The sequence below is a fragment of the Micropterus salmoides genome, unplaced genomic scaffold (genome assembly GCF_014851395.1).
Source record: "Micropterus salmoides isolate LMB-PRFRI ecotype aquatic unplaced genomic scaffold, ASM1485139v1 Ms_hic_scaffold_18, whole genome shotgun sequence".
Lineage (NCBI taxonomy): Eukaryota > Metazoa > Chordata > Actinopteri > Centrarchiformes > Centrarchidae > Micropterus > Micropterus salmoides.
Genome location: NW_024040928.1, coordinates 24,895,539 through 24,918,348, shown reverse-complemented (window position 1 = coordinate 24,918,348; position 22,810 = coordinate 24,895,539). Strand labels below are relative to the sequence as shown.

Here is a 22,810-nt window from a genome sequence, read left to right as displayed (position 1 = left end):
TGCCTTCCATGGTTGTGGGAAACCTTTTGTGCTGTTCACTCAACATTGTAGCTTCATGCACTTAACATTATTACAAGACTATTATCAAGCGAGGACACAAAACTGACAAACTGTTTTTCTTTCTTTCTTACTGTTATGTGTAAACGAAAGATGCCAAATTATCTGCAAATTTACTCCGTTAAGGTTGTGCTTGTCAGTAATTGTGTTGAACTAAATCAATAAATTACTGTAGTGACATTTCCAAATAGACCGGACCATGCAGTAATTTGTTATTGACATTTATTGTTGAGGGAAAGTAGTTTGACATGGTTTAGATCTTGGGAGTTATTTTGTTTTTGATTGGGTTTTTTTTTTTTTTTAGATTGTTTACATCTCATTAATGTTGAAAGTGCTCCAGAAAAAGGTTTATATTTGGCTTCAACGCAAGCATTCATCTTCCTCCCTAATCTGTTAAATTAATAATGCTTTAATTTGTCATATTTAACAAAGATAATGTGCCTGGATGAAATGTGAATTTTTGAAGGCAAAATCCGACCCGGTGCGGATACTTGAAGGCATCACCGACAGCTCGCTCTGTGGAGCCGGGCACCTTAAACAGGTATGAACGTGTTAATTCACATTGAATTGAACTATAGTGAGTATTGATAGACGTTAAAGTTGAGGTGCATGCATTGATGGTTATGTTTGTGAGTTTGCAGCAGCTCATTTGTCTTTCGGTCATATTTCTGAACAGTTAGGAAACGTGACAACATAGAATAACAACGTTAGAAGTTTTGTGTTTGCTAAGTTGTCACAGACTTGCAGCTAGCATAGCTTGAAACCTCCTGTCTTAACCATGGGCTTAACGCTGGTAACGTCGGCTAAGACGCAACATGCATTTGCTGCGAGGATTTACTGTCACCGTTAGCTTAGCCACGTTGCGACGAACTGCGTTTAAAAACGTGACAATTTAAAATGTGTTTGGATGTGTGTTACTCTACGTATCTGTTAGAACCTGATTCTTGTATTTGGGTTAATTAATTGAAGTAACCCTTCAATTCGGCGTTGATATAATTCACAGATGAATAACATTTAACTTTATATCACACGGGTAACATTTTGCCATTTCATCCAGTAACTGGCAGTTGATGTCTGTAAATGTTATAAAAAGCACTCAAAGTGTTGCTTAATTGGACAAAAACATGTGCACTGTAAAAAGTTAACTTATGTTTTATAGGTTAAATGGGCATATCTCTGTACGGAAGTATATTCTACTGCTGCCTCCAACTCGGCCTAAAAGAAGCAGACTAGTTTAATTAAATTAGTCAACAATCCATAATAGACAATTTAACGGAACTTATTAGCAGGGTCGCTTGATTTGAGTCACATTGCCTGCCGCTAGACTGGCTAGGTTAATGGAAAATCACGTTTTTGCAATGTCCCTTTGTGATGATCACTATGTGCTTTTATTTTTTCCAGCAGGGGAGAATGGCAGGCCTGTGGAAATCCTACCAAATGTTGATGACCAAATACCCGTGGTCAGTGCAGATAGTGACTGCTGGTAGGTATAACTTTTTCATACCCACTGCATTTCGTCAACAACTGAATGTGTTCACTGAAGATGCAAAAGTAATTCTCAAAAGACAGACAAACTAGCCTGTCTTAACTAGACAACTAAGAGGTAGAGATTATTTATTACACTTTTAAATGCAACAAAACAAAGACTAAGCTTAAAATGTTTATCTGCTGGTCACATTTCATGAGCCTTGCTCCAGTTTACAGGGTAGGTAGTTTCAGAATCAATAAAGAGGAAAGGTCTTTGAACCCAGTGACCAAGATTTTTTTTTTTTTTTTTTTGTCTAATCACTGTCTGTTTTGAGAATGATAAAGACTAAGCATGAAGCCCTTGCTGATTACAATTTATCAAATTTCAGGACTTCCTAGCTTTTCTTTTCCTTCATGTGGTAAATGTAAAACTTCTTTTAGACTGTTTGTCAGTCAAAATGAGTAAATATAAGATGGTAACTTGTGAACTTTTTGTCAATAAAGTCACTATGTGTAGGATGTCTTCTCTAAAAACAATGAAACGGATGCCATCTGAATCATAAAACAATCATACAGAGTAACTTTTAGTTTTAAACAAATAATCCGTCAATGTATCAATAATGAAAATAACAAATTAGCCTTTATGATAATATGACAAGCTGGAGCCTTTAGTTCAGGCAATTTCTCAAACAAACTGAGGGGAAACCTTTGACCTTTTTGACCATAAATACCCAGAAATTCTTGAAGTTACTTCCTTCTTAAAGTCAGTGACAGTAGAGCGGGCCTGTTAGAGCTGTTCTGTATCTATGAATCTTACTACATCTGAACATGTTGTTACTGCAAGATATAACTCTTCCTATGTCCAAATATCAATTGAGCAATTGTTTAGTATTTGATGTTGTAAAATATGAAGTACTTTCTTCCAATGCATTACCATTTAATCACCACTTGATGGAGCCAATGCTCACCAGTTGTCTGATAGAGGCTCCTTTTTCTGAAGACTTTGCTGTTATTAGCCGTGCTGAAATGTAACAAGTACATTTTACTCAAGTATTAGACTTAAATGCAGTTTTGACATACTTGAGTATTTCCACTTGCTACTTTTTACTGCACTTTAGAGGGAAATGTTTACTCCACTGCATTAATCTGACACGGTTAGTTTTTACATAAAAAATTTGTGTGTGTATTATAATCTTAAATTGGCTCCACATTGATGAACCACAACATGATATGATATTCTATAATAAACACTGTCAAAGGAGCCACTCTACTTAATCAGTACTTTCTACTTTTGATACTTGAAGTACATTTTGCTGATAATTCTTCAGTATAATTCACAATTAAAACATATTTAGATGCAATTTTATTTTAGTGGTCAGTATTCAGCCACTTAAAATACTTTTCTGCAACTGGTTTTCCAACCAACTCGGCTGCATTTTAAAATAATTTTTAAAATTGGCTAGTTTTGAGGATTGGGCAGGTTAGAGGCTCTGATTGGGTGACTTAATTAAAATCTTACAACTCTGCGTGAGATTCAACCTTTGTGGGAGGAGTAACGTATTCGTTATGATGCATGTGTGATTTGAGGTGTTAAGTTTGATGTTAGAATATTTCTTTGCACAAGTCCACCCCTCGATTCTTCCCTCCATCGTTCCCCTGAGACCTTTGAGTCTGTGTTTGTGGGGGTGGGGCAAGGGGGGGGTTAATAGAAGTGGTTCTTTTATCATCATAAAGTGAAGTGTTGAGCAACAGACTGAAGCTCATGAGCTTTAACTCCACTCAGTCCCTTCTCTTAGTGCTTTACTGCTCATCAAGGTGTCTTTGAGTAAAAGTGCGCAAAGGAAATGTTCGCGTTTGTTCTTCTGAAGGTGTACAGTTGACATTTTCTGTTCGACGAGTGTGTGTGCATGCTTGTGTGTGTCCACCTTGTCACCTAACTACCCTTATTAGTTCTCCCCTGACATTTTAAGGAAAGGTTACCTCTTGTTCAGCTGGGTCTGTTATTAGTGTGCTGTCAATTTTAACTATGGTATGTGAGCAGCAGTGGGTGACATTATGTTAGTGGGGTTTACAGCTGCTTTTTCCACCTGCTGAACGTGTTTTTATGTGTCTTTTTATGAGTTAAGGGGGAAAAAACTACACAAATAAACCAAATATCATCCTGACAGGAGTTAAATTGACAGCTGTGATTTTGTTTAGTGCAACATGTAGACATGATTCTGGAGATTTGGTACATTGACTGACTGTTTGGATTCCTCTCACCAACCCCCACTGTATGCTACCTGCTCAGCACCAAACAGCAGACCTGCACAGTTAGAAACGAGCTGGTGGACATTGTGGAGTATTTAGCAGCTAAAGAGACAGACATTTCCCACAGGAGTTTGGTGGAGACCAAAAAAAATCTAATAGGAGAATGAAAACTGGACTTATATTCACCAGGTGGACAGAAAAACTACTCCAAATAAATGCTTGTTTTGCTGGACGGTGATGGAAATATTCAGATCCTTTACTTAAGTAAAAGTAACAATACCACACACGACAAGTCCCGCAATGAAAATATGGCTTAAGTAGATGTATGTAAGTGTTATGTGTAATTAACATTTTACTGTTGTAGTTGGTTGAAGTGGAGCTAAGTGAGCTATTTTATATACTGCTGTGTGTCAAATATGTCATACGTACAAAACATATGAAGATGCATAAAAGCTCTTCATATGTTTTGTAAGTAAAATCTTAGTCAGCAAAGTAACTAGTCAGATATATATTCAAGCAAAAAATTAAATATTTCTCTCCGAATTGCAGTATAGTACAAGTAGAAAGTAGCATAAAATCTAAATACAAGTATGTACTACAGCTGGATTCGTAAATGGATGTTTGCGAACAACTTTGCTGTGTGTCTGACAAAGTTGTTGCAGAGTTGTTTTTTTTTTGCCTTCTAGTAGCCAAAAAAAACAATTATTGCGGATAATTGTGTTCTCAGTAAAATTAAAACTTTAGGAAACTCTATCAACAAAAGACAGTGGCTGGTCTCCACAAGAGTGCCTCCTTTTTGCAGCATGTTATACGCTGAGGTGGCACATTAAATGTGAACGAGCTGAAACTGTATATGCCACTGGAATAGATCTTTATTCTGAGCAGACAGTTTGACTTAATTTTTTTCAAACGATGGCTCAGTTCCATCAAGCGTCCCAGTAAGGCAGTGTGACTGTATTGTACACTACCAGGAACCTGGAACAAGCAAAGTGGAATGCAGCTGTTTTTTTCAGTGAATTAGACCTGTGCTTTTTCTGCCTTGAGAAGACAAAATGATATAATGTGAGCATCATAATCCGTCATCAGACCTTTAATCCCCCTCCGCTTTTTCTGGCTGCATTTCTCTTCATCAGAACATGAAATGTCTTTTGTCTCTTGATGCTAATGTTACATTCATGCTGGGTCAGAAGAAAGGAAAAATAAATGTCCCAATGTTGACTTAAAAAAACATTCAGCATTATGTCAATTCTAAACATCGTTACTATTGTTGCTAGCACCATAGTCAAGTCAAATAAATGGTCATTTAGCCTAAATTAGCCTTTTTTATCATGTTATGTGTTTGTGGTGACTTGTCAAAGTTAAAGCAGAAGTGTAGGCTTTATATATCCTTTTTATTAGCAGCATTGATTGCGTTGGATAACTGCACTACTATAACACGCATGATGGTGGCTTTTGCAGCTATTTTGGCAACAGTTTGTGGACACCTGACTAGGAAATATCATAGCTGCCATAATTATTGCACAGTAACAGACATGAGCAGTTTTTCACACTTGGCTGCTTGGATTTATGGTCTACATATAATGTAAATACAGAATCTCTTGTAGCTGCTGTGTAAATATCATCCACATGAATAAAATAGTACATGGAATATGCTTTTGTGACGAGGTGCATACTAATAGACATAAACCTTTAAAAAAATATATGAAATTGTTGAAAAATACAAATTCTAAAAGAATATTAAAGAATAAAAGCAGTGGCTGTATGATCATGCTCAGTGGTGTGATAAACAGTATCTGTCTCCCGTTTGCCCTCCAGGGTCTTTAGTGGGTGTCGGTGATGTCATCTCCCAACAGCTGTTTGAGAGAAGAGGATTGGCGAATCACAACATGCGGCGGACGGCCAAGATGATGAGTATTGGTTTCTTCTTCGTGGTAAGTTGTCCTTTTGACTAATTGGTTTTTTTTTTTTATGCTAAAATGATAAACATACATGTAACACGCTTTTCCAAATATTCACAAAACATGAAGAAAAGTTAACTCTTTAATTACAGGTGCTGGTCAGGATATTATTCATTCATTACACACAGACTGATATATTTCAAATGTTTATTTCATTTAATTGTGGTGATTAAAACTGACAACTAATGAAAATCCCAAATTCAGTATCTCCGAAAATTAGAATATTACTTAAGACCAGTACAAAAAAAGGATTTTTAGAAATGTTGGCCAACTGAAAAGTATGAACATGAAAAGTTTGAGCATGTACAGCACTCAATAGTTAGTTGGGGCTCCTTTTGCCTGAATTACTGCAGCAATGCGGCGTGGCGTGGAGTCGATCAGTCTGTGGCACTGCTCAGGTGTTATGAGAGCCCAGGTTGCTCTGATAGTGGCCTTCAGCTCTTCTGCATTGTTGGGTCTGGCGTATCGCATCTTCCTCTTCACAATACCCCATAGATTTACTATAGGGTTAAGGTCAGGCGAGTTTGCTGGCCAATTAAGAACAGGGATACCATGGTCCTTAAACCAGGTACTGGTAGCTTTGGCACTGTGTGCAGGTGCCAAGTCCTGTTGGAAAATGAAATCTGCATCTCCATAAAGTTGGTCAGCAGCAGGAAGCATGAAGTGCCCTAAAACTTCCTGGTAGACGGCTGCGTTGACCTTGGACCTCAGAAAACACAGTGGACCAACACCAGCAGATGACATGGCACCCCAAACCATCACTGACTGTGGAAAATTTACACTGGACTTCAAGCAACATGGATTCTGTGCCTCTCCTCTCTTCCTCCAGACTCTGGGACCTTGATTTCCAAAGGAAATGCTAAATTTACTTTCATCAGAGAACATAACTTTGGACCACTCAGCAGCAGTCCAGTCCTTTTTGTCTTTAGCCCAGGCGAGACGCTTCTGACGCTGTGTCTTGTTCAAGAGTGGCTTGACACAAGGAATGCGACAGCTGAAACCCATGTCTTGCATACGTCTGTGCGTGGTGGTTCTTGAAGCACTGACTCCAGCTGCAGTCCACTCTTTGTGAATCTCCCCCACATTTTTGAATGGGTTTTGTTTCACAATCCTCTCCAGGGTGCGGTTATCCCTATTGCTTGTACACTTTCTTCTACCACATCTTTTCCTTTCCTTCGCCTCTCTATTAATGTGCTTGGACACCGAGCTCTGTGAACAGCCAGCCTCTTTAGCAATGACCTTTTGTGTCTCGCCCTCCTTGTGCAAGGTGTCAATGGTCGTCTTTTGGACAGCTGTCAAGTCAGCAGTCTTCCCCATGATTGTGTAGCCTACAGAACTAGACTGAGACCATTTAAAGGCCTTTGCAGGTGTTTTGAGTTAATTAGCTGATCAGAGTGTGGCACCAGGTGTCTTCAATATTGAACCTTTTCACAATATTCAAATTTTCTGAGATACTGATTTTGGGGTTTTCATTAGTTGTCAGTTATCATCAAAATTAAAAGGAATGAAAACTTGAAATATATCAGTCTGTGTGGAATGAATGTATACATTATACAAGTTTCACTTTTTGAATGGAATTAATGAAATAAATCAACTTTTTGATGATATTCTAATTATATGACCTGTATATGGGGTGAATTCAAAGTACTCCCCGCTCACAGCTGCAATACCACATGAAAATGACACAATTGACAAATAATAATTCAATTTATTCTTGGCTGATTTATCGGATGTCTAAAACAAGGTTGTAGTTTTAGTCCGTGGATTTCAATTGTGCGCTGAACACTGAAATGAAAAGATGCGGCAGCTATAGTATAACCTGGAAGCCTGAGATGAAGGTGTAAATGGGACATTTGATTTTTTTTAAAATGTGTTTTTTATGGTGTCTGTTTGACTATTTAAATTAAGAAAGAAAATTTAAATATTCATGGGAAAGTTCCATTCAATAGCATCAAAAATCATACTTCTATAATCTATAAGTCTGTGCATGAGCGTGCATGTGGATGCTTGTGGCATACTGGCATTTCTGTGTTCTCGTGTGCATGTGGATACTTATCCATGTTGCATAGTGTTTCTGTGAATGTTTGTGAATTCACTTCTCTCACCAATCAAGTCATGTGACAGCTGCACAATTCACCTTTCAAGTAGCACATTGCTTTTCTGACATCACCACGACGTAGGCAAAGTTTATTTATGTCCATAATCGTTTTATGTTCTGCCACTAGGCTACCTCGTCATTTTAAATTGGAGAGAGAAGATGTAAAGATGTTTGCCTTGAAAATAGCTCTAAAAACACACGTGTGCTCATTCATTCAGAAAGACACTGTTTCATGACTCATCATGTATTGTTCTCCCTCACATTAATATCATATTAAGTTTGGTAGTTTAATTAATCTCCAATCAGCATGCAGATACTTAATGTTCAAGGAGTGAAGTTGTGAGTTATTTTTCTTAAGCGTTATGTGTGCTTAACTTTTTCAGAAGTTTGATTGTTTCGTGTTCGTGCTCTCCAAGTTCATCAAATTTTTGATTTGTTTTTCAAATAACAATGCATTAAATAAATCATATTTATAAGAAAATAATCATGATTGTTTTTGTTTGTTTTACATCGAAGGGTCCAGTGATCGGCAGCTGGTACAAAGTGTTGGACAGGCTGGTAGTCGGAGGAACTAAAAGTGCTGCCATGAAGAAAATGCTGTTTGACCAGGTGAGCTCTGTGGTACCACAATAAACAAAGTGGGAACAAGCTCAATGATACACCCAGATACTACTGTGTTGGGGTGGGTGTTAGTCTTGAGCTCATCCACATTTAATGAACTGAGCCTAACCGGATGAATGTGGTACAATTTCCTCATATGAGGCTGGCAGACGACTCTTTGTCGTGCTGACAGGAAGAAACGCTGTCAAATTCTGTCAAGAGTTTGGAACGAAGCGGTCTGACCGATTTTGTCATATTCTGTGATTCTCCCTTCCTCCCTCTCTATACAGCTGTTGAGCTGCGGAGATGAGTCACCAACCAGAGCCTAACACTTTTTTTTTATTAAAGACCTTCATTGCATCTGTTGTCCTATTATTTTTAGTAGCAACGTAAATGTGAGATGTGAATAAAAATCTAATTTGGCAATGTGTTCGATATTAAAAATAAGAATATAGGGGTCATTGCAACATCTGATGTCCAAAATCGATATCTTACAGTCAGACACAGACTGCAAACTTTATTAGACTCATCTCTCACAGTGTGACATTGAATGAACTTGTAAAATAGTTGTGAATGCACAAGTTATAGGTACCTTTAAACAATCGGTGGATTATCAAAATTAGTTCTGATAACCTGAATAATCATTTACCTCCTCTAAGAAAAGTCACTTAAAAGCCATTTATCAAAACCGGATGTTTCAAAGTGCTGTAAAAGGAACATAAAACCCTCCCTCTACTAAAATATTTACAAATACAAAGGTGGTGTACTCCTACGCTTGAATAGCTATGTGGTCACAGTGTGCGCTGCTCCCTCTGCTTCAGTATATGTAATTACTAAAATGCCACTTGGTGACTTGAAAGATTTAAGGTGATGCAGCTGCAGCGTTGATCTGTGTCAGACCTGAATGACAGATGAAAGTCAAGTGGATGTTTTTTATTTATTTATTTTTTTCACTCACTTAACAGGAAACAATTGAAGAGAGAACAGGGTCTCTTAAAGTAATTTAAGATTTTCTTTGACCATCCTTTGTGTGTAAAATGCAGAAAATCCACTGTACAGTAAATATTCATTCTGCTTCAGTTCAGGCATCAAATCTTCTTCTTCTTTAGCCTCTATTAGAACCTTGATTACACTGAGGGTGGAGTCACAAAAAGGATCGTTTTCTTTCACCTGATCCTTAAGACACTTTTTGTTTGCATTTGGTTTGTTAAGATCACAACAAAGGTCTCATGTCGCTAACGTTACACATTTATTGCTCTGTTTTCATCAACAATCACACTGCCAGGTCACACACATTGACAGGAGGTAAAACAAAATCTATTGCCACAGATTATTTTTCCCTTACCAGACATTTAAAAAATTAATAAAATGTTCTTAAAGGTAAGTTTTTCAATGAAATTAATCAAATTTTCATTGCCTTATTGTCAATGGGCTCAAAACTCACTTAGAAATGACGCACACGCCTGTTTTCTCTGTTGCTTGCGTCAGCCACTATTCTGCTATAAATGTGAGGTCTCTGGGTCGGATTCAGCCCTGTGCGCGCTCCCAAGCCTCTCTCAGACTACTGCGATAACACTGCAGCTTGCGACATGCAGTCCACTAACACCATAAAGCAACCTGCTACCAGCAAAACACAGGCTCCACGTAAGGATACAAAACAACAATAAAGGTTTATGTGCTGAAGCCCATCAGACCAAACAGGTTCAGATAATGTCAAGTAAAAATCAGTAAAGCTGGAGAAACACAGAGAAGGTCACGTTAGCTTAACACCAAAATCTGTGACCTATCAGATTCTGTGACTATATCCAAACGACGATGTTTTCCTAACCATAACCAAGTACTTTTGGTGCCTAAACCTAACCAAACTGCTTCACAGCGTCAAAGCCTCTGACGCTTAACCTCCCATTTAGGTCACAGAATCTGAAAGGTCACACATTTTCATGAAGTAACAGAGCCTGAACGTGTCTGAGTGAAAAGCCACAGCCTGCATGCTGGTGTTTCTGCGTTTATTGCAGGATTTCTGTATGAAAGTGGTTGTTTTGGATTATTCTCGCTCATGAGTTCAAGCGAAGACGCGTACGAGCACACACGTGGTTGCAATATTAAAACCTTACTTTAAAATGCTTATATACAATGACAAAGTGTAGCTTCACTTATGAATAGTGAGTGTTAACAGTCCTTAAACCCAGGTAGAAAATATTTAACTACCACTAAGGTGATTTTAATGATGTTTTTCTTGATCCCATTATAGTTTTTCAGATTAAAAATTCCTCCCCAGTTGAAGTTGATTTTTGTCTCTGTGTGTCTTTGTAGATCTGTTTTGCTCCGTGTTTCTTGGGAGCTTTTCTCTGTATCTCCGGTGCTCTGAATGGACTGACGGTGGAGGAGAACGTCAACAAGCTCAAGAGGGTGAGTCCGCTTTATTTCACTGCCGCATCACGGTGTGTCACCGACTGCGTTACACCCTCTGTGTCAACGGTTTTAGCTATCGGTCCTCACAGCAGACAGGTTGTGGATATGATCCCTCTTTCTTTCTTTGTTGGGGGAAATAGAATTTTTCCCTGAAGTTTCTCCAGCAGTTAGGTGGACTTGGGGCTGGACGATATGGCCAAAAGTGTTATCACGATAAACATTTCATATCTTTCAATATCGATAATTATCACGATAAGTCTTAAATCTTTATTTCTTTCGAGTTTAAAGGCTGATTTTTGCTCCTGAATGAAAGTCGAAGAAACCTGATGGTTAATTGTGGTTTTAAACTTTTCTTTATGGGCAACACTTGATGCCAAACAGGGGATCGCTTCACTAATCTGAGGCAGAACATTCAAAACAGTTATGATAAAATATTTGTCAACCAATATGCACGAGTAAAAGTAAGTAAAAGCTTTTCTTCAACAAAATAAACATCATAATAAAAAAATTCTTAAGTCCTAATTCGTGTGTGATTCTAGTGAATAAAGTCAAATATTTACTGAACATTGGTATTGAAAATTATATTGAGATAATTATTAGGTGGACTGGACACTCTTAATTAGGTATAGTATGTGTTCGCCTGTCTCCCTGCCTCCCACCAGTGCATGCTGGGAAAGGTTCCAGTCCCCCTGCATCCTGAAATAAGCAGTAGAAAATATGCTGGGTGATGTGATTAGTTGAACCTGGAAAAACCCGTTGGACTGTGGGTCAAAATGATCTCCACTTGAGGTGAAAGTTCAGTGTTTGTCCTGATCTGTCCTCCAGCTCATTTTTTATTTATGAATGTTGCAATAAAGGCAAAATGAGGACTCTGCTAGAGTCTGATGGAGGTATGGGTTTGGACAGTAAATGTCACTGAAAACAGATTTTTAAAAGCAAATATTGAATTAACAAAGAAAAAAAGTGGATTTTATTTAAATTCCAGATCAGTGTTTTTGTCTGTATGAACAGAGCCCAGGTAAATGAGAGCACACGTAGAGGAAGTTTGGTTTTCATTGGAGGTACAGTATCTGACCTTCAACACTCACCTCTCATTATTATTAGAAACTATTTCCTGCGATGGTGGAAGAGACAAGTGGGGAGGCTGGGAAATAGCTGGAGTGACTCATACCTTCATACATATGCGTGTTTGTATTTGTATGGCAGGTCAAAGCTAACTGTCATCTTGTGCCAGCTGCTCAAACGTCCGCCACTGCCTTGCTTACCCAACGTGCGCCTGGTCACCATTAATTATTTACCAAAGGAGGCGCGTGGACCTGAAAGGCCAGCCTGGTAAATGTCAGAAAGGACAGAAAACAAATGACAAATGTGCTCGTTACAACCAGGCCTGGCACTGAGGAAATGTGAGAGGAAAATGAATGGAGCCACTGACCAAACAGCCGCTCTGATTGTTGAAGCCACACACAGGTCTAATCATGACTTTGCCAATTATGGTTTACCTGTTTCGTACCTGTACTCTGTCTTTTTTTACCTGCAACAGAAAAAAAAACCTAAACTCCATCAGCTGATTCTTGCACTGTCTCAGTTCAATTGTTGTGCACTCACATGCACCAATCAGCCATAACCTTATGACCACTGTTAGGTGAAGTGAACAACACTGATTATCTCATTATCATGGCACCTGCCAGTGGGTGTGATATATTGAGCAGCTAGTGAACATTTTGTCCTCAAAGTTGATTTGTTAGAAGCAGGAAAGACGGACAAGCGTAAAGATTTGAGCAACTTTGACAAGGGCCAGATTGTGATGGCTAGACATCTGGGTCAGAGCATCTCCAAAACTGCAGCTCTTGTAAGGTGGCGTGAGGCTCCTTGATGGGCGTGGGGAGCAAAGGCTGGCCCGTGTGGTCTGATCCAACAGATGAGCTACTGTAGGTCAAACTGCTGAAAAAGTTGATGCTTGTTCTGATGGAAAGGTGTCAGAACACACAGTGCATTTATGTCATATTTGATAAAACTGTGACTATTCTGACAGTAGCACACAGTACAGATAATCTGTAACAAAAATAACCCGTCAGGTTCCTCTGGCACATGTGTGAACAGGTTCCAGCTCCACACAGAGCTTCGGGCTCATTAGGTTCGATGCCACGGTAAGAGGAATGATTACAAACAGTGGGGAATAACTTTTCAGAGGGTACTAGCCTCTCATCCTGCTGTTACCGCAGCTGCCTCTCAAACCTGGGGTGCTCTACCATGTGCTGCGAAGCTTTGAAGGGGTCGTCTTTGAGAAGACGTGTCAAAGCGAGAGGGACAGGGGTCTTGGTGAGACTCTGATGCAATCATGAGGTGAGCCCTATCTTGGCGGGTTGAGGTTTTGGAAGGCAACCAGCTCCTCCTGCTGCTGGACGAGCTTGTCAGTTTGGTGGGAGGGGCTTAGCAGAGTGATACGAGCAGCAGAGAGACACACTGGAGGTTTTACATAGTGTGTGTGCAGTTGTTACTGACTACTGCTTTAATGAGGGGGGTTGGTAGTAGTCCAATGTTTTTCCACAGGTTAGTGCTTTTTTGTTTTATTTGGTGTTCTTGAAGCTGTCACCACCATTTTAATAAAAAATTTTGCAGCCTTTTGCAGCTCCTCTATTTTTTTTTTTTTATGCATTGCAATATGGGACAACAGTTTACATCAACAGGGCTGGGCGATGTGGCCAAAAATGTTATCACGATAAAAACATTTCACATTATTCGAACTCGATAATTTAAAATCCTTATTTCTTACAAGTATTAGGCTGATTTTTTGCTCCTGAGTGAAAATTGGAGAAACCAGATGGATAATTATGTGGTTAGATTTTTCTTTATGGTCAGAATGTGACAAATACTCTTAACAAATCACTTAAAAAATCTGAGGTAGAACAGTCAAAACTATTATGATAAAATCTCTGGTAAATCTAGTCTCCTGTCCTGAACAAAATGAATATTTTAATAGAAATACTATTTGCTAATTTGTTGTTCAAATGAATTTAATCAAAAATTCATTGAAGATATATTGAGCATTTATTATATTGAGGAAAATTATTTTGCGATAATCATCATTGTTTTATTGTCCAGCCCTACATCAACAGCACATTCAAAAATCAGGTATGTTTTGTATCCATACTGATACATTTGAGTTTACTTCCTTTGGTCAGTTTTCCATTGAGAACCCATATAAGTTGTTTGATTAAAAAAACATCATAGGCAGCGATTAATTAATGATAATTAATTGTTAAAATAGATTTATTTAAGCAAAATCTAATTTCCTGCTAAGTAGAAGACACTGAAGTGTGTTAATTTCTTGTATACTTACTGTGTAAACCTACAACCATCTTAGAAACCCCTGGAAGAGCGAGAAAGGTCCCAACTTCTGCAGAGTGTGGGAGCAAAGATTTTGCCGTGTCTCTGATGCAGTGACAGCGGCAGTAATTTCACCTCAGGTGGCAAAGTAGCTTGTTTGACCATAATTAGAAAACAGTTTCACCGTTAAAACCAGAAAAAAAGATTGTAACTGGAACATTGGCTCGTTGTTTTTATGTCGAGACATATAGAGGTGACCTTTAAGTAGATGACATAGGGAGTTTTTGTTTGTGTGTTTGTGTTTTCACGTTTCATATTTTGCTGTGGAGTCCAAAGCCCACATCCATCACCTTTTGTTTGATCATTTAGCAAAAACAATCGTACATTTTTACATTTTAAAAACTTCATGCTTCACATGAGTAATACGATTATTGTAATGTGTGATTTTTTTTGAAAGGGAAGTTGGACAGGATGATGGCCGCCTCTGTACAACTCTTGCCTTTAGATTAGATTCAACTTTAAATTAACTGAGACAAGTGCAGAGTAATGTGTGTGTGTGTGTGTGTATATGAGAGCAAGAAATGGCAATAGTAAGACAATACAGAATAAGCAGTATGATGTGAATATGGTGTATACACTATAGATTATACTGCAAATATACAATTTATAGTATACAGAATACAATTGCTATACTTGTTATTAAGGGCAGCATAAATTTCATTCAGAATTCACACACTTGAATAAAATGGTGAACAGAAACTATATAGTAAATAGGCTGTTATTTCGCACTCGGGGAAAGAAATGTTTGAGCACAATGGACAGAGACGTGTAGTTGAGTTGATTGTTTCAACACCATGGAGAGAGGGAGAGACCGACAACCATCCAGAACACCACAGCAACCACGTAGCACAAACACCAAGACGCTAGGAAATGCCTAATCAACCACCAAGCATTTTGCCAATAAATGACTAGAATATAGTGTATCTATAGGGGGTTGATAGAGATGTTGATTACCAATTCCTCAACAATTACTTGGCCATCTGCTACACAACTTCCATCCGGCATTGTTTTGGAATGAAACTCCCCACCAACTGGAGTTTCAACACATCACCATCTCTCACTTCAACCACCACTGCCAGTTTCAACTGTTCAGTGCTGGAGGCCAGACGTTTCTTTACAGACGCTTAATATCAAAACAAACTCAATTAACAGCAACTCATGAACAAAAAGTTTTTGTATCATTCTTCAAATACTCATTTCAGTCTAAAATCAGAGCCAGTATTTTATTTTTTTTATCCTACGAGGCACTTGACATTGAAATGTTCCCAAGTTAATGTTAACGTTAACATTTATATGGAACAAAGAAATCTCTTCCAAGTTAACAGAGATGCATTTTGCAGCTTCAGCTTTTTAATTTGTTTTTAGTTTTTTTTACAGTGTCTCAAATGTCCAGAAGACCTGCAGCCCTTAGACTGTATTCCTCTTAAATGGTGGTAAAAGAAGACCTTTTCACTGAGCTGCTACTGTTTTTTATTTATTATTATTGAAGAACTGAGAGAACTGACACCATTTGAAATGAAATAATTTACCCACTACTACTACTATTAACCCATCTATTTTTTGATTGGTTGACAGGAGATAGGTAGGTAGATGATAGATTTGCAGTTTATGGTAGATTATTGAGTTGTTTAATGTAACTTAATGAAATGTTGAAAAAATGTCTGAACAATTACCTTTTTGTATTGATGAATAATTGTGAGAGATGTCCGTTTTAGAGTTGGATTGTTTTGATTTGATGGCGAGCTGGTTGAATCCAGTCCACTCTCCATTCAAATATGCTTTTAAGTGTTCATTATTGCCTGGTTCATTTCCTGCTGCAGCTGAATGATTGTGAGCAAGTGTTAAATTTAGGAGTCCTCTGGACTTCCTCTAACTTCTTTCAGACTTAGGAACCAGTTTTTGTGCTAAAATACTTTTGTGAATCACTCTTAGACCAAGCACTTGGCACTTGTTTTTTTGAATACAGCCCCTGATTAAAAGTGACTCGGCACTCATGATGACTTTTTAAAACTTTGTTCACAGGACTACACAGATGCCCTGATCTCAAATTACTATGTGAGTTTTTCCTATATGGTTTACCATTTTATTGACTATGCATATAAAGTAAATATCTGTTTTGTTAAAATAAATGTTAAAATTGCATGTGCATCAAATGAGTAAATGTCATCTGTTTGTGTTTCAGCTATGGCCCCCAGTCCAGATTGCCAATTTCTACTTCATTCCACTACACCACAGGTAAGGGTTCGTGGCTTTATTGACAACAAACAATCAGCTGCATTGATGACATGTGAAGTTTATGTGAAGTTCAAAGAAGGAAAGGCCAAGTTAGGTATATCAGGTCTATCTGTCTGGCCTGTAGATATCCTGAAAAGTATGAAATTATTATTAGGGGGGTCTTGATGCACTGAAAATTATTTTATCCATCTTGTTTGTTCCAAATCTTAAAGAATTTTGTCCTTGCAAAACAACACTTCTTATTGCGTTAATTAACTTTATTTTTGCACTTTGCACATATTCATTTTCTTTATACTGTGAACTTTTGCACATTCTTTAATAAGAAGTTTGCACATTAGATCCTCTTCATTTTAAGCACTACACAGCTCTTCATTTTACAGTATATAGTTTACATATTTAAATTATACATTTTACAGCAATTGGTTTCTTTTCTCTTATCTTTGGCAGTAAACCTCTTTCTGAATCTAAAAAGCTATAAAATCATGCATTATAATTGTCTTTAAAAGCCTTACATTTCTCTTGATTAAATATCAGACACTCTCTTGAATTGCATCCAAATTAAACATGAACATTTTCCTCCGGCTTGTAGGTTGGCTGTCGTCCAGATTGTCGCCGTTGGTTGGAATTCCTACTTGACCTGGAAGGCCAATAAAATGTGAATGATGATCAGAAGTCCGGCTTGTCTTAATGATGATTTTATACTAATTTGTAGTGTGTATGATCTAACTTACTTTATGCTACTTAGTCTTCTGATACTTCCAATGAGTAAAACTGCGACTGAGTCACTTATAAAGGTCGGGAGAAAGTGCTTGTCTACTCTGAATGACAAATTCACACTTGAAAGTCAAATTCACACTTGAAAGTCAAACTTGCATTTGCAGAAATGTCTGTGAAAGTTTGTTATTTATGGAAATGGATTTTTGGCAGTGGTGGCGCAGTGTAGCCACACATACGCACGCACACACACACACTCAACACCAACCGGTTTGTAATACATTTAATGTATTGTTAATCATTTCAAATAACTGTTAAAGGATGATTTGTTACAGGTTAATAGTACTGTGTTTTTTCTTATCATGAAGGAAATGTTTCTTGCAGATTTTCATCATATTGTTCGATTGAATCTAATCTTTCATTACTTAGTTTCAATATGTTCCAGAATTTGTAGTAATGTAATTTACACATTTGGTTTGTTCATTTTCTCTTCACCTGCTTCATCTATATTCTTCTACTAGTAACTATACGCCCTAATACCAAGTCTTATCAGTTGCAGGATGCAATGCATTCTGGTCAGCAAATGATATGGGCTTCTAAAAAGAAGATAATGAAACAATGAAGGGTTACCTTGATAATATAACCTCTAAACCTGCAAATTAAAGCAAACATCGCAGAAACCGTGTATTTCCCAAAATGTGAAACTAGTCATCATTCATGCAATTATTTGTCATTTAATTATTTTCTGTCAAGCTATTGTACAGCAGTTGCTGGAAATGCACCACTAAACAACAAAATAGACTGAGGAATCCATTGGTGCATCGATTATCACTGTTAAGTTTTGATTTTTCCTTGATATTATTTTTATGTACACGCAATCTTTATACTCAAAATGTGCATATTTGTAATAACAAAGACCACATCTGGTATATAAGCTAATAAAGTCTTAAACAAGGTAATGTTGATGGTACATTTGACCTTGCTAACTTTTGTGGCCAACTTAGCTTTGGCTGGGTGGGGTTTGTTCGGAGAGAGAAATGGAGGCTGCTGAGCTGGGCTGTCAACCAAATTAGCTGCACACATTTCTTCCACACAACACTATTGGGGCTATATCAGGGAAAAGCAAGTGGAAAACGTCTGACGAATCCATTGAAAATCCGCCAAATAGCCTCTTCCCCCGAGGCATACGAGCCTCTCCCTAGAAAGCTGGAATCCATTTTTGATTCTGCACCAAAGCTTGCTGTCTTTTTACATGTGAACCAAGGTAATTAAATGAAGATACAGTGCATAGTGTTGTTAGCACTCTAACCTGTACATGATGCATGATAGAGCTGACATCTGTGTCTGAAATGTTCAAGTTATTGCAGGCTTACGGTTTAAATGGCTTTTTCAGCACCAGCTGAAATGCTACTAGTGGTCTTAATGAAAAGTTACTGATAGCCAGTTATTTGTGCTGATGTACAAATATAACTATATTTAATAATTATAATATAACAACTGTCGCCAAATTATGTAAACACTCTGTTGATGGGAAGTACGTGACATTCCCTTTTTCCCCAAACTGAGCTCTGCCAACTTCAAACTAGTGAGAGGAACAAAAATACACAAAACTCTTATGTGAAATAAATAAAAAGGCAGAAAATGTAGCAATCGTGTCAGATCCCATGGTTCATAATAAGAAGGTTATTGAGAAAATTGTTTTTTAATGCATTCAAATAAAATTGTTACTCAAATAGTTCATATATTAGTGGATAGGTATGTTTACCAAGACCACGAGGATGTTGTAAACTCTGGTCTAATCAACAAACAATAATATAACTTCTCATTATGTGTGTAATGTCCCTTACTGTTAGAGCTGCAGGCTTTCTAGCAGCAACTTCAGCACCATGGACAGCATGCACGGTAGGTTTAAAGGGATTTTTGTTCACAGCAAAAACGCCAGTGGTAAATTAATTGGATAGTGTCGGGGTGGCGATGGTGCAGTGGATATGCCTTTGGTGTGAGAGACCTGGGTTCAATCCCCCCACTTTAACATCTAGCTGCTCCAAAGGCGTGCGACCTCTGACATGTATAGCAATTGTAAGTCGCTTTGGATAAAAAACGTCAGCTAAATGTTTAAAGGGTTGCTTCAATGATTAGATCTAACTCTGCAGTATGGGTCAGGTGGTCAAAAATAAAGTGTTAAATAAACTCATATTGATGTGAAAAGAAAATGAACACTGATTTATTGTGATTACCTCTTGTCAAATCACATTGGCCTTAAATGCTCTATGGCATTGCCTGTAATCCTTAATTGTCCCCTTCAAATATACCTTAAACCTTATGTTGACTGTAAGGTAGAGTAGTTATCTTCAAATATCCACAGGATACAGTTTGATCACATGTGCCAAAGGAGATTCCGTTCAAATTCAGAATACCTTAGTAGTCCTTCAATGATGCAGGCATGTTTGCAAACACAAATCACATACCCAGTTAATTGACATTCATAAAATAAACTAAAACTTTGATAATGTAAAAAAAAAAATGGATAAAATACAGATGTTTGGCCAATCCATAGCTGGCCAAAGATGTGCAACACCAAGGATGCACATCTAGTAATATTTTATTTATGATCACTTCAAACCTAAAGAATCCTTTTCAACTTTTTCAAGGAATCCCCAACCTCAGAGACTCCCCTCAAGGCCCCCTGGAGCCCCTTCAAGGGTCCCTGTATCCTCCTCTTGTACCCCTGGGAGGTCTGTCATCCCACCCTCATAAATAAACCTGGGGGGGGGGAATACACCCCTTATGTTCTGTAGATCACAGCATCCTCAGCTGTCCCTCAGGACTATAGTGCATTGTCATCTCGATAGTTTCCAAACCGGTCTCTGTGCTCGCATTGACGTCAAAGGAGCAGGCTGGATGTATAAAACCCCTCCGTCCTCTCCAGTCGCCGCTCAAAGGGACTTCTCAGACTCTGCTCCGACCTGCGATCTCACCAGCCGACCGCAAAGTTCAGTTGCAGCATCTGGAGAGAATAAAGTAAGTACCGCAGCTTTCTTTTACTCTCTTTTGTTTTTAAGTTAAAGTTTTAGTGAATTGGACATTTTTGTGCAAGATCGACATCTTTTGACCTTTTTAGATATGGCTTATTTTTTATTTTAAAGCTGATATCTTTTGTCATTTTTGTTTTTTGGTTCACAATGTTGGAATTTTTTTTTGTTGCAGGAAAGTGATCTCAAATTTAAGATGCCTGATTGAAACAAAGATATCATTCAAATCCGGTCATCATTACCCAAGGCCAAAATATAAAATGATTACTTCTTTCCAAAGGATCTTGGCTTTATTAATTATCAAACATGCATGGCAGGAAAACTCTAAATGTAGCACAAAGATTTAAATCCGTCAGAAAAACTGCGCAACAAAAAAGAGATTAATGTGAGTTTGATTAACTGAACTGTTTGTCTGTCATCTTAATATATATCTCTCTTGGCAGGACATGAAGCCAGTCCCTCTGCTCCTGCTTCTCTCCTCGGTCCTCCTCACACAGCACCTCCGTCCCGCCGCCGGCAGACCGCGCATCCTCCCCGGCTGGCTGGATGGCAGCGGCCGCCTCCAGACGCAGCAACTGGATGAAGTGCTCCTCAGAGCGGCGGCCGCCGGGGACAGCACCGCTTCAAATCTACTGGGCGACAACATCCTGAGGTTTCTCCAAAGGAGGAACCTGGACCCTCTGCACCTGCTCCCACCAGAGGACGAGAGCGAGGATGAGGCAGTGAGGACGGCAGTGCAGCTGTTGAAACGGAGCGAAGAGCCGCCGCTGTCCATCGACCTGACCTTCCACCTGCTGAGGAATATGATCCAGATGGCCAAGATGGAGAGCCAGAAGGAGCAGGCTCAGCTCAACCGCAAAGTCCTCGACGAGGTCGGGAAGTAAATCTCTATTTATTTTTTTTAAATGCCTCATTAAAAACAGCCAAACCGCTGTCTAAGTATTCAAGACCTCTGACATTAGTTGTTGTTTGTGCACCTGCCTTCTTCTCCACATCGTTTTACGCACAGATGGTGCCAATTTACGCGTCACAGCATCCGCGAGTAAAATGTAAATTCTTAAGTGTTATTTAAGGACTTTGTTGGAAAATATGGAAACGGACTTCTCACATCCCTCACCCTGCACATACTCCTCTCCGCACTGGACTTCTGGACACTTCTGTCGAGTACTGGATTTCACACTTTTATCATTTGGACATAGTTTAACCGGATATGAGCAGTGCTGTTTTTATTGTCTCTTTCATCAAATGTTTTAATGCTTGAAGTGAAAATGACAGATTACACCTTACTAAAATAAACGAATCAAAGGTGCATGATGGGTGTTTAGCTTGTAACACACCACACAACTGAATTGGTGCTGTTGTGGTAAATAAGAGTAAACTTTGACCTCCAGTTTATGATCACAAGAAGGTGAACATACACACAAAAACTCCAGGGTTTTCCTTTATTACATTACAAAGAATACAATCTAGACCTGCTCTATATGAAAAGTGCAATGAGAGAACTTCTGTTATCAAGTGGCATTATATAAATAAAACTAAATTGACAAATGTATGTTAATCTTCATATAACCCCTCTTTAGGTTGATCCTTCAAGTAAACATGACCCTTATGATTTAAGTCAGACTGCAAACATGGTAAGCTGATTAGTTCATGTAAACTAGTTTCATATGCAAAGGAGTAATTGAAGCACCAAGGTTCTGTGCTGCAGAAAACATATTCTGGTACTATACATAAGTGGCCAAATTAAGGTGGCATTCCTCCAGTTAAAGTAATGACTTGAGGGACAATTAGCTCATAATGAACCTTATTCAAAGAAAACTGTCTTTTCATTGCTTTGATTGAAATTGTTGTAATGGGATTTGTTTGAAAGTGTAGCTGAAAGACATAGTTTATGTTGATTTGTTTTCAATTCACAACTGTCATATCAGCTCTAACCTTCCTTTCGTCCTCTTGTCTGTCCTTTGGTTTGAGCGGGAGCACTATCACCTGTACTGTATCAACTGTAGCATGCTAATCTACAAAAAAGAACCTTGATTTTACCGTAAACATAAATGTCTGACACTGATCACATTCTTTGTTTTAGCAAAAGAAGAAAAAGCTTTTTGGCCATTTATATTTTGTAATAAAAAAGTTTGAAGCGGAAATCATTGCTTTTGATTCTGTTATTGTGCTGATTTATAATTGTGTATTGATCTTTTCGTGACTGCTATATGGTTTAAATGTCAGCCGATAAAGAGCCTTCACAAAGATGATAATGAAAATAAAAATACTGGAAGCTGTAGCAAAGGGAAAGAGCAGCACTTGACTGGTCAAGCTGCATGTTTGATACCCTTGCATGTTTGAATCCAGGTGGGGGGACTGCTCTCTCTCCTCTTTATAGTACCAAAATCTCAACATCTACAGATTTGATTGAAAGTTAATTTGCATATATTATGTCATGTCCTCCAGGGATGACTCCTAATGATGATGGTGAACCCCCTGACCTTTTTTCTAGGGTGACCATCAGATTAAAATTTCTCAAATCTCAAATCAAAATCTGATTTAATTTCCAATGTTTCTGACCTTGTGATTCTCCTCTAGCGCCACCATCAGGCAAAATA

General features: G+C 38.2%; 2 protein-coding genes across 4 annotated transcripts; both read left to right on the top strand.

The window, feature by feature from the left end:
• Positions 1–527: 527 nt before the first annotated feature.
• mpv17 (mitochondrial inner membrane protein MPV17) lies at positions 528–18,137 on the top strand. Of its 3 annotated transcripts, none has more exons than XM_038726442.1 (8): positions 528–598; positions 1,459–1,540; positions 5,590–5,705; positions 8,347–8,439; positions 10,744–10,839; positions 16,252–16,284; positions 16,412–16,464; positions 17,054–18,137. In XM_038726442.1, the coding sequence occupies exons 2-8, from the start codon at positions 1,468–1,470 to the stop codon at positions 17,121–17,123; spliced, it is 534 nt and encodes a 177-aa protein (XP_038582370.1). In that variant the 5' UTR covers positions 528–598; positions 1,459–1,467; the 3' UTR covers positions 17,124–18,137. The 3 variants fall into 3 exon arrangements, with proteins under 3 accessions (XP_038582370.1, XP_038582371.1, XP_038582372.1); XM_038726443.1 differs by having other exon boundaries at positions 559–598; positions 1,462–1,540; XM_038726444.1 differs by lacking the exon at positions 528–598 and adding an exon at positions 619–634.
• A 1,957-nt stretch (positions 18,138–20,094) lies between these two features.
• On the top strand, positions 20,095–22,238 carry uts1 (urotensin 1). The gene is made up of 2 exons (XM_038726445.1): positions 20,095–20,199; positions 20,654–22,238. The coding sequence occupies exon 2, from the start codon at positions 20,657–20,659 to the stop codon at positions 21,092–21,094; it is 438 nt and encodes a 145-aa protein (XP_038582373.1). The 5' UTR covers positions 20,095–20,199; positions 20,654–20,656; the 3' UTR covers positions 21,095–22,238.
• Positions 22,239–22,810: the final 572 nt, after the last annotated feature.

What these genes read in the sequence shown, in the direction of transcription:
- mpv17 (XM_038726442.1), top strand. Translation starts at nt 1,468, where the DNA reads ATGGCAGGCCTGTGGAAATCCTACCAAATGTTGATGACCAAATACCCG. An exon ending in GTATTGGTTTCTTCTTCGTG is followed by an intron (nt 5,706 to 8,346) that starts GTAAGTTGTCCT and finishes TTTACATCGAAG; the next exon opens with GGTCCAGTGATCGGCAGCTG. An exon ending in CCCTGATCTCAAATTACTAT is followed by an intron (nt 16,285 to 16,411) that starts GTGAGTTTTTCC and finishes TTTGTGTTTCAG; the next exon opens with CTATGGCCCCCAGTCCAGAT.
- uts1 (XM_038726445.1), top strand. Translation starts at nt 20,657, where the DNA reads ATGAAGCCAGTCCCTCTGCTCCTGCTTCTCTCCTCGGTCCTCCTCACA.